Source organism: Mytilus edulis, chromosome 1, assembly GCF_963676685.1.
Source record: "Mytilus edulis chromosome 1, xbMytEdul2.2, whole genome shotgun sequence".
In the NCBI taxonomy this organism is placed as follows: Eukaryota; Metazoa; Mollusca; class Bivalvia; order Mytilida; family Mytilidae; genus Mytilus; species Mytilus edulis.
In genome coordinates this window covers 10,543,116-10,555,468 of record NC_092344.1, presented here as the reverse complement: position 1 = coordinate 10,555,468, position 12,353 = coordinate 10,543,116, and the positions used below count along the sequence as shown (strand labels likewise).

The window sequence follows — 12,353 nt, the reverse complement described above, 5'->3', positions numbered from 1 at the left end:
CTTATGAATCTACAATAAATGGACAATAATTATTACAGTTTTATTCTGTTGTGATAGCTTATCTCTGAAAATTTAAATTTGCAAAAACTCATAAAACATTTTACATATATATGTAGCATATTGGAAAACACAAATTTAAAATTAATTTAAATAAATGTATAAAAAGAAAATCCTGACAACAAAATGATACAGAAATGTTTCAGTATACAGTAGTTATGAATAGGTGTTAGATTGATTTGGTTGTTTATATTAACAATTTAGGCACAGGATTTAAAACAAAGAGACAGAAGCTCAAGCAAATTGTCCAAAAAATCAGATGAGTCAGAAGATGTACCAGAAAATGTAAGTGTAAATGAGTCAGAAGATGTACCAGAAAATGTAAGTGTAAATGAGTCAGAAGATGTACCAGAAAATGTAAGTGTAAATGAGTCAGAAGATGTACCAGAAAATGTAAGTGTAAATGAGTCAGAAGATGTACCAGAGAAAAGTGTAAGTGTAAACGAGTCAGAAGATGTACCAGAAAATGTAAGTGTAAATGAGTCAGAAGATGTACCAGAAAATGTAAGTGTAAATGAGTCAGAAGATGTACCAGAAAATGTAAGTGTAAACGAGTCAGAAGATGTACCAGAAAATGTAAGTGTAAACGAGTCAGAAGATGTACCAGAAAATGTAAGTGTAAACGAGTCAGAAGATGTACCAGAAAATGTAAGTGTAAACCATTAAACTGAAGAACAAAATGAGGAGAAAGCCTTAGGAAGTTGATAATGCTTACAGAGTTGAAAAATCTATACTGAAATTATATAAATACTTCATCTTAAAAATTTACTTGCAGTAATACATGCATAAAAGCAAAGTAAGCATTATTCATATTTCACATCGATCTCATTAATAAGTCAAGCAACTTTTATACTATGCAAATACCTTTCTGAAAGTTGAAGGACAAATACCTATTATTTTGTTATCTATAATTTCAGCAAATGAATGGAGATGTAGAACAAACTGAAGGACAGACAGACAATAACCAGAATAATGGTCAGGCTACTGCAGGTAAAATAAAACACAATTATTAAAGGGAAATAAGTTATTATGCTAGAATGTATCAAAAAGTTAATGTCTTTAATGTTTACCATAGGTGGTTGACAAAATTTTGGTAAATATGGTTTTTGCAATCAATCTTCATCACAATATATTGGATTTCATAAAGTTCTCAAGATTGAAAATTGACATAAATGCAGTGTACATGTAATTGAAGAAGAAAAAAAGTTGTTTAACAATTTTAATCATTTCAATTGCTGAATTATCAGTAGTAAAATTTTATGATTAAATACTCTAGCTTTTTACCTTTCTTTAATAGGAATAACTTGCCGCAAGAGATACTTAATTTCATTTTCACAATCTCAGTTGATATAAACAAGTTAAAGGGAGACAATTCCATCCGGTGCTACACAATAAAAAAACCACTTGATTAAATGCTGAATAAATATATTTTGTTTATTTGACAGATGAAGCTATAGATGGAGAGGAGACTACAGAAGTTGTAGTAAATGGTGTTATAGATGATTTAATTGATCAAGTTTGTACAGGTACTGTCAACAGTATTTAATGCTCTACAGGAGATGCTGAAAAGTTGTAATATTTGTTAGATACCAGTCTTCATAGTTTCATGGATCATAAAAATCACAGAATTTGATAAGTGCTAAAAATTCATAATTTCAGTTTAGTTTATTCTATGCCAAGTGTGAAACCATGTACTGTAAAATATTTTATTTTTGGAGAGCTTGAATTTGTTTATATCTTGGTTCAAACCTGTTCACAAGGTGTTATATTCACTTTCTTCAACATGATTCTGATCTTTTTAAAACAAATTACATGGTTGTTTTTTCCAAATTATTTTAATTGCTTGATTAACAAAAAAAATATAAAGAAAAATTCTCACATCATGGTATTTTCCAAATTTCTTCAGAAACTCTGAAAATTGGGTTACAATAATAATATTTCTTTCGCTGCAGTTTTTTTTTAGCTGAAATATTAATAAATTGGTTTTAGTTTTGCTCTCATATTAATATGTTCAATTAAATATAAATTGTTTAAAAAATCATTATATACAACAAACAAAAATAAAGATATGAAGTATGTGTATAAAAGATGACATTTTGTGTATGAAATGAATCTTGGAAAAGGATGTGCATCTTATTGCACCATTATAGTTGTCATCCATAAATAAATTCAAGAACAAAAACTATCTAGCTATTAGAGTAGAAGTAAAAATTAATATTGTAAGTGAAAAAAAGGATTTATATATATTGTGAATCTTATAATTATAGGCTAGAAGTAATTGTAGAAATATCTAAACCATACATTGGTACTTTGTTTTTGATTATTTACCAAACAGTGCATCATGATGTATATATGCCAAAATTTTTCTTTCTAATACATGTAACCAAAATATCATACCAGAATTATTTTCACCATGTAATTCTTCCTAGATCTTTATATGTATTTACAGAAAGCTTAATCTTTTGATTTGATGATATAACCGCAGTATATGTATATTATTATATATTCACATGCATTGTTTACATGTTTTTACTGCATTTTAAATTCATGCCCTTTGTATGAACATTTGGTTAATACCACTCTAGATAGTGCAAGTGTAGGAAGCAGGCACTACAAAAATAATTTAAATCAAAAGTGGTCAACACCACTAGGTTAGCTATGTAGTTTCAATGTTATTTTAGTTCTGAGTAAAGTAATAGATATTTTATATTTGTAAGTTCTGTTATTTATTGAAATTTTCTACAGATTGCTAATGATTCGTTGAATATAGTAATTTTCTATTAAATGTACATTGAAAAGCATGTATAAATCTTAGAAAACTTCAGTTTCCTAGATTAATAATAAATTATATATTTTAAGTAAAAGTTTTACTGTTTGTCAAAGTTTTATTGTAGTATTGCCTGTTTAATTAGACTTGACACTTCAGTTGTATTAATTTTATTTTAATTGCTTACATCATTTATAACTTTTTTAACTTTTTTGTGCTTTTGATACTTACAGTATTTTGTTGAATTTTTAGAGCAACCTAATACAAGCATGGAAGGTGCTGGTTCTCTGCCCATTACTCATGCTTCTTCCTCTCCCCAAGTAGGAACTAGGGATGGGGAAACAACTTCTCAAACTACACAGCTAGGGGAGACAACTTCCCAAACTACACAGCAAGGGGAGACAACTTCCCAATCTTCAAACCAGGGGGAGACAACCTCTAAGGCATCTTCACAACAAGGGGAAGTAACTTCTCAGTCTTCACATAGCAGAAGTGGAAGTGGTTATGGTAAATAGATGTTGTGTGTACATGTGTTGTGACAGATTTGTTTCTGAATTCACACAAAATCTGGGTGTGTGAACTCCTAAAAAGCTATCCACAATTCCTATTGTAATATTCAGCGTTCTGTTTTGGTTTAGGTCACATTTTGTTGAAATATGGTAAATAAATAGAAACTGGTTAATCCAGCTTTATATAAAATGGAAATACTGGTTTTCTGAAGCAATCAGAGCATAGTTTTAAGAATATGTTAGTTTGTATAGGGATATTATTACTTAGCATGACAACCCATATTTATCTCATAATTGCTGTTTCATGCATTTTAGGGGTCAGCACTAACTATTTCAATAGATTCATTCAGTAAACTGTAAAATTTTCAAATAGTAATTTGATTTGATAATTTCAAAAGTTTGTTTGTCAAAATCAAGGCTACAACCAAAAGAGACCATTAGTTTTTAAAAATCACAAGAAAGGCTATATATAAATTCTGGTTGTTTTAAGAAAATATTTCAATAAAGTTTAATGCAACATTGGTATCTGGTCAATCCAGCTACCTGTAGAATGTCAAGGATAGTTTTCAAAAACAAATGAAGCATACAGAGATTAATATTATCACTGAGCATGAAAACCCATATTTATATCTTTCTTACTCGTTATATGAATGCTAAAACTTGAATTATTAATTAATACCACATATTTTAAGAAAAAAAACTAATGTGGTAAAATAAGTAGATTGGTATTTATTTATTTCCAGTACATATGTAGATTTAAAACAGGAAAACTATAGATATTTTATTATGTGTATATTGTGGAATATTTTATGCTAACAAGACATTAGAGGGATAGTAGTAATTTAGAAAAGATAGATTTTACATCTTTTTAAATTTCATTTCTTTCTTTTTATTTAACTAGGAAAATTCAAAACTTTTTAGTTTTCATTTTTTTTTTATTATTATTAATTCAAGTTTTAAACTGTTGTAACTTTTTATCACAAATATTCAAGTTTTTAATTTTCTTTTTCTAGCGTTGAACAAGTTAGATGATGAACCTGAAGGCCTGGAGAATGCAGAATCCCCAGACATGGCCCAAGGTGTATTTAGTCATATCCTACAGAAAGATGCATTCCTTGTCTTCAGAAGTCTGTGTAAATTATCCATGAAACCATTGGCTGACGGGCCTCCTGATCCAAAGTATGTCTCTCTCTCTCTCTCTCTCTCTCTCTCTCTCTCTCTCTCTCTCTCCTTGTCTTTACAAGTCTGTGTAAATTATCCATGAAACCATTGGCTCCCTCTTGATCCAAAGTATGTATATCATATCAGGGCTCACGCTACCAGGCGACTTGGGCGAAGAAGTCGCCTTCCCGACCGTCACTTCGCTTTCCCCGACCCCCAAAAGCGAAATCAAGTCGCCCTGTTCTTGACGATAGTCGCTTTCAGTCGCTTCCGTCATCGGACATTTTCAATTTTTACCAAGTTGATGAAACATCAATTTTTTACTGATAATTAAAGAAATTCAGACATAAACGATTCATTATCTTTAGAAAAGAGGTTGAAGCATTGTCTTCGCAGTGTGTAGTAGGTTATTTGATAAAAATACAACTTTTTATCACTCCCTGCATTCCCGCAAGTTTCGGTGCTTGTTACACGAAAACGTACATCAACCTAAATTTCGGCGGCAAAATAAGTTTGTTACTTCATTTAAACGTGACAAAAGTTGCCTCCAGTACATTTAAATGTTTAATCCATTTATTGCATTAAAACCGTCATGTTCCTTTCCAAATAACTTGTCAAACATCGTTTATTTTTGTAAATTTTCTTGCATTCGTCCGCCATTGACCGATTTCTAAAATACGGATCTGAACCGGACCAGCTATGACCGAAATCCGTACTTTTACAATATTTACTACGGACGCACGGATGGAACAGCTGACAGAAGAATATTGATCCCAAAGGGGAAAATTACGCATTCCACACGCATTAAGAGACTTTTGGTTACATCTAATTGATTGGTGTATATAATTCCCTATATTTTTTATGGATTGTTTCAAACTATTGATTAAAGTTGCTTAACTCTGAGACTATTATACTAATATCAATATATTATGGCCCAGCTTAATAACTTTTATATTTTTTTATGAGAAACACTGAATTTCATACACAAGATAATTTTTAATTAAATTGTAATCATCATTAATTGATATATTATAATTTCTTTACATTTTTTAAAATAATTTTTTTTTTTAGTGCTAGATATCTAGTTGGTAGTTTCTCACAAGAACCTTAAGTTTCAAATGTTACTTTAATTGTAATTTTTTACTCATATGAATTGAACAACATAAAAAGAACATTATTTACATATGGCCCTTTATACTATTGTAAAATCCAAACATTGTAGCGCACCGCGCGAATGAGCACTTCTCTTTCAAATCTCACCACTTCTCCCTATCAGTTTCAAAAAGAGAAGTCACTTCTCCCTATAATTCTGAAGTAGTGTGAGCCCTGCATATGTGTAGACACAATTAACTATTTACTCACCTTATATTTCTCTCTCTCTCCCTCTCTCTAAAGGGCCTTCTCATCCATATACCACAGTTGCAGACACTATCAACAACTGACAACTGCTTTATCCTCTGCTATTATAACACCAGTATTCTCTGTTTTCTTTCAATATATTAAAAAAGTGAAATGTTCATTACCTTTATATTGGCAAATTGAGGGAATATTATTTTCATTAGATAAAAGATGTACAATTTAAGTTAATTTAACCTTGAAAATTCAATTAAAAGTGTATATTTAAGGAGGAAAGGCATCTGGTACATTGTCCATTTGCAAAGTGAATTTGAATTTATTTATGAAACTGAAATACAGTTTCAAATTTTGATTTTTATCTTGCCTGTCACAAGTCTCAATAGCTATTATGTTCTGATTAATTCACAGACAACGCATATCTTTGTTAACAGTTTATGCTGTGAAAGCTCAACATATGATAATTTACTTGGCGGTAAAATAGTTGTTTGGTAACAGGAAAGTAAAAATATCTTTTTTCTATTTCAGATCACATGAATTACGCTCCAAGATTCTGTCCTTACAGTTGTTACTGTCAATACTTCAGAATGCAGGACCAGTGTTTAAGACAAATGAGATGTTTATCAATGCCATTAAACAATATTTATGTGTAGCTTTGTCTAAGAATGGAGTTAGTTCTGTTCCTGATGTGTTTGAGCTGTCTTTAGCCATCTTTCTAACATTGTTATCAAACTTTAAACAACATCTCAAAATGCAGATTGAGGTAAGAATATAGTTTTTAACCTTGATAAAAGGAATAAATTGATATGAATTTCTTACATGTAAAGGGAAATCTGGATATACAATGTTAATATCTGTTTCTTATTATTCATTTTTTTCTTCATAATAATGCCATAAAAGTATTAGAATATGTTTTAAAGCACTACTTTGAAATGGTTATTTTTTTCTGTTGACAAAGAAACCTAAAATTTAAAAAAAGACAAAGAAACCTATAAAACTCACAAAACTTTAGTTCCCTGTAAAAAAAATATCGAAAAATTACTTAGATCAATATGTACTCTAAATTTACTGCAAACTAAAGTCAATACAATAACATTAAAAGCATTTCAAATATGTTGTTAAAATGTTCAGGTAAAAAAAAATCAAAAATATTATAATTGTTTTACTACTCATCTATAAATAATTTTTTTTTACCAAATTATAAATAATCTTTGTCTGTTGCAGGTGTTCTTCAAAGAAATATTCCTGTATATACTGGAGACTCCTAGTAGTTCTTTTGAACATAAATGGATGGTCATACAAGTGTTAACCAGAATCTGTGCAGGTAATGACAACAAAATGTTTTGAGTTTTGATTTTTTATTAATCATGGAATATTTCAATGTTAATTGTCATTTTTGACATTTTGTGTTTGATCTTTGGAAGGTTTGTGTTAGTTCTTGTTCAAAGAAAGTGCATGTATTGAAATCTAAGAAAACAATGAACAAATTTCCTTTTGTGTTTTTTCCTGCTGTGCTGCTGTCATTGAAATGGTTTTTTAGAATCATTGGATATTTACACAATAAAAATAACCATTTCTTAAAAATGTGTGTTATTTTTCAGATATGGGCTATTTCAAAAAAAATGATGCCTTTCCTTTAAACCTTTGTCAGTCTCTTGTATGATACTATATCTGTAATGTTTTTAGGTCAGATAATGTATTATGATTAGTTGGTCCTAACTACCAAAGATAATAGCAGTATGTGCTCTGTTTAAAAAATATTGTCCAAAATTGTACCTCAAAATGTCAGGAGTGTAACGCTTTTAGTGTGACATTTAGAAGAAAGCATGTGCATTCATTGATGATATAGAATAAATAAGGGCAGATACAATACCAAACAATATCTTTCATCCAACTATTATATCTTGACTATGATTTCCTGTTCAATTCTTCCATATATTTACATTTTTATGAGCCTCATAAGGTAAGTCAAATAAGTTTGTGTAAAAAAAAAATGTTAGTAAAAGTCAATATGCTGCCAGAAAATGTCTTTGTAGGTGAAATAACATGTTTCTGTACATCTTGCACGGTTTATTTTTTTTGTTTAGTATCATAGCTTGGCACAGGTGCATCCAGTTGACCCTGAAATTCTACTACTGGAATATTATGGTTACAATAAGAGGACTACCCAGGTCTGTCAGGAGTGTAACAACTGGGTTAAGATGTATTTTATTTTAGAGACAATGTTGTTATAGTTGTTGTTTTTTCTTGAATTTCAGTGAACATTACCTGTTACAGTTTATCAGTAACAAACATGCCTTTATTATGGCCTTCATTGCTTTTGTATGCTCAATACTTCAATGTCAGGAGTGTAACACAAAAAAATGCCTTATTTCAATCTTATTAGCAAAGGTAAGTTATTGGAAGGAAAACAAGCTGACAATTATTATAAAATGACATTACTACACCTCAGCTAAACACAGAATACAAGTCTACATCATTACTTTTGAAATTTTTGAACTAAAATTAAGAGATAACTGTATTGTATTTGAAGCTTTGAGGACGTCCATCGGTAGTTTTACTGTCGCAAATTTAGTTTACCTGGCGACGCGGAGCGGAGACAGGTAAACGGGTATTTGCGACAGTAAAACTACCGATGCACGTCCGAAAAGCTTCAAATACAATACAGTTATCTCTATTCTAATGCAAAACAAGTTCATAATTACATTTCAATCCTTATTTCAATGTAAAAGCTTCATTGAAGAAAATTCCGCGAAAAGATGTTATCTTCTTTGGTCCCTACACTAGGTGACGTCATAGGTATGCTTCCGGCGTCAAACATAAACACCGGACGTTTTCTGGCTTCTGTGCCGCTTCAGAATGTACTAAAATTTTATAAAAGAAGATTTTTAGGCGCAACAAGTGAGTTTTTTTGTTTATTATTGTAGAAATAACATGTCAATACATTCCGAAATTCAAAATGTCGGCTTCCTTAGTTACAGACAAGGAGATAGAGAATTTTACGCTTGATGTCATCCAATCAGAACAACTGTTACAAAATAATTGCATTAGAATTGCAATTGAACTAGCTTGTTTAAATGTGTTACAGTCCTGACATACAAGTATTGTGCATAAAAAAGCAATAAAGGCCATAATAATGGCATGTTTGTTACTGAAAATATGCAACAGATGGTGTTCACACTCAAATTCAAGAAAAGAAAACCAATAATAACAACATTGTTTCTATAAAAAATAACATGAATGTTACACTTAAACATTTTAAAGCGTTACACTCCTGACATTTTTGGGTACATTTTTGGACTATTTTTAATATACAGAGCACATACTGCTACCATCTTTGGTAGTACGAACAAACTTATCATAATACATTATCTGACATAAAAACAGCATATATATTGTATCAAACAAGAGACTGAACAAGGTTTAAAGGAAAGCCATCTTTTTTTTTAAATAGACTATTAGCAAAATTTGTAAATATGTAAGAAGTATATAATTTTTTTTAACCTGTTCTTAATTTGCACTAAAATAATATGTGAAATATAAAGACTCTACATGATTTCAGGTTAAAATATGGTAGCAATAAATTATGGTCAGGAGTGTAACATTTGTTACACTCCTGACAAGTTTCTGATGTAGCTTATCTATAACAAAATTCAACATGATTCTTTATTAAAATAATTGTAACATCTTTACAATGTAATGAGAAAGCCGATCTGTCTTGTAAAAGTGATTTTTCTGCACACTATTCACCAAAGATTCTTAAAAATTAAAGTGTAATTCTCATTAAACATGTTAAAAGCTTGCTCTTCGCTCAGAAATTAAAAAAATATGTAATCAAATATCTAATAGATTTATTTATTTGTGAGATTGTAAATTTAAAATAGATATCATTACTGATTTTCTAAACATTCCATTAAAAATCAGTCTTAGAGTTACTGAAAAAATATGTCAGGAGTGTAACAAAAGGATAAAAAACACATGTTTGTATTTTTTAAATGAAGAAAACTTAGAATTGACTGAAGCAATTGTTCTGAAATTTTCAGAGGATGTAATTAGATCATATATGTTTGCTTCCTTGTACTTTTTATATAAAATTAAAGCTTTTGCAAAGAGATATACAAACTTTTGAAATAAGATATTAAAGAATACACTAAAAATTGGTGAAATTTACATATTTAAAAAAAAAAACTGTTTATAAGTAAAAAAAAAATTGCAGGAAAATCATTTAGTACCTTTATTGCAACAAACAAAAAAATTACATTGATATTTATATTCTTATTTATGTTTGTACGTTAATATTATTATTTTGTTGTTTCTTTTGAAAAGTGGATGAATTCTTATGAGTAAAATGTTGTTAAAATTTTTGTTTTTATTATTTTGCATTAACCCTTGGTAGTTTTGTAAACTTGAATGTCTCTGCATTAAAGAAAAATGATAGAAAAAAGATTAGCAATGACTTAATTTTTTACCATGTTTGTCACACTTTGGCATCATTTTTTTTTAAATAGCCCATATGGATAGGATCAAATTTTATGACGTTTTATTTTGTTTTGTAGATGCACAGTGTGTGGTTGACATCTATTTGAATTACGACTGTGATTTAGCATTAGCAAATATATTTGAAAGACTTGTAAATGACCTTTCTAAACTTGCACAAGGTCGTCATGCTTTAGCTCTTGGTAAGTATACAAACCTATGAATAATCTGGATACTTGCACATTGTTGTCATGCTTCATTTTAGTTTCCTGTAATTGTATAACCCATATGATTGATCTTGACTGAAAGATACATCCCAAGATTTTCTGTTAATTTGTTGTTGCACAAGATCTTCAAAAGAAATTATAATTAGAGTAAACAAAAATAAAAATTAAAGGCAAAAGAGACTTTGAAGAACATGTCTGTTGAGAACTGTAGAACCAGCTTTAAAAACCAGATAAAAATAAAAGATATTTGGAACTCCTGAGCATGTCTGTAAAGTTGTAGAATTGGTTATGAATACCTGACTGCCTAATTTTCATAAATTGGTAATTATCAGGCACAGTTGGATACTTTGGCGAAAATTAATGTAGAATGAAGAATTTTGTAAATGTTGTTAAAAAGTGACAGATATTTTTGTTTACGGTTGGATCATGATACGTTTTCTGTTTCAGGTGCTACTCCCAACCAGGAAAGAAGTATGAGAATAAAGGGATTAGAATGCTTAGTTTCTATAATGAAATGCTTGGTAGAATGGAGTAAAGATTTGTATGTTAATCCTCATTCACAGTCTAATCTAGGTATGTTCTTTTATGAAATAAAACTTTGCAGATAATGCATTGTATCTTCAGGTGAAAAAAAACATTGATTGCTGGATAACCTTTAAATTATTTTAACAAAATTTGTAATTTTACATCGCATACATTTCTTAGAAGTACTTCATGTTTATGCTTTAGTTTATAAGAAACAGTTCAATTAATTTATAACAGATTGTATACCATTGATTTTCACATCTGATATGTTATTTACCAAAACTTAAACTGATATTTAAACCATACAACATTGAAAAAATGTGTTGAATTGATGGAAATAATGAGTCTTAAAGTTGCCATGTTGTCTTATTTTTGAAAATCAATTTATTGGGGTGTTTTTCAAACAGAAAGTTCTCTTCTAATGTAGGTTGTGAGTTCGAACCCCGCTCGTGCAGGTGCACTCGACTTCAATCTTAATTGACTAGGATTGTCAGTTTTCCTATCGAAGGTCGGTGGTTTAATCCGGGCATTCTGACTTCCTCTACCCATAAAAACTGACCGCCACGAAATAGCCCAAAAGTGGCACTTAAAAGTAACGTTAAAACACAAACAATCAATCAATCGATTCTATGTATGCATTGTAGGTCAAGAGAATAAGCCGTCTACAGAAACTGATAGTGACTCTGGGAAGGGTACAATGACAAGTTATGGTAGTGTTAACTCACTCAGCTCTAACAATAGCTCACAACTCACTAGCAGTCAGCCTTTAGATAATCCAGAGCAGTTTGAGACATTGAAACAACAAAAGGAAATTTGGGAACATGGCATTGAATTGTAAGTTTACAGAAACATAGTTAAAAGAAAAAAATCCATTATCTGTATCAGTCATGATTTTTTTGAACCAGCAGTATAGCTTAAACTGATACAAAAATAGAGCATAGAAATACTAATTAGTGAAGAGAAAGATAAAGGGCTACACTCAACATGAATTTAAAGATAATATACTCTAGACATTAACTAACAGAAAGGGTTTCTTAATTCTAAAAGTTACAGCAAGGTTTTCTGTGAGAAATCATACTTAGAATTCTCTTAGCACAATTGATTTTTTTTCTAACAGATTCAATAAGAAACCAAAGAAAGGTATAGCCTACTTACAGGAACAAGGACTTCTGGGTAATACACCAGATGATCTAGCTGAATGGTTCCATAGTGATGACAGAATGGACACGGTAAAAAAAACTATTTTGTTGATGATTGGAAAAGCTATAGATATAGTTA

At 30.0% G+C, this 12,353-nt stretch overlaps 1 protein-coding gene across 12 annotated transcripts in view; it reads left to right on the top strand.

Annotated features, from left to right (window-relative positions):
- Positions 1–12,353, top strand: part of LOC139523683 (brefeldin A-inhibited guanine nucleotide-exchange protein 1-like) — a 42,121-nt gene that overhangs the window by 4,674 nt on the left and 25,094 nt on the right. For 8 of the 12 annotated variants that reach the window (XM_071317945.1, XM_071317937.1, XM_071317905.1 and 5 more), the window contains exons 6-16: positions 262–342; positions 975–1,047; positions 1,503–1,583; positions 3,077–3,331; positions 4,347–4,512; positions 6,376–6,610; positions 7,072–7,171; positions 10,404–10,526; positions 10,998–11,123; positions 11,720–11,909; positions 12,193–12,304. In XM_071317945.1, coding sequence (XP_071174046.1) covers positions 262–342; positions 975–1,047; positions 1,503–1,583; positions 3,077–3,331; positions 4,347–4,512; positions 6,376–6,610; positions 7,072–7,171; positions 10,404–10,526; positions 10,998–11,123; positions 11,720–11,909; positions 12,193–12,304 — 1,542 coding nt within the window. Of the gene's footprint in view, positions 1–261; positions 343–670; positions 706–974; positions 1,048–1,502; positions 1,584–3,076; positions 3,332–4,346; positions 4,513–6,375; positions 6,611–7,071; positions 7,172–10,403; positions 10,527–10,997; positions 11,124–11,719; positions 11,910–12,192; positions 12,305–12,353 lie in introns of those variants that run through there. The other 4 variants (XM_071317975.1, XM_071317965.1, XM_071317955.1 and 1 more) reach the window with 2 other exon arrangements.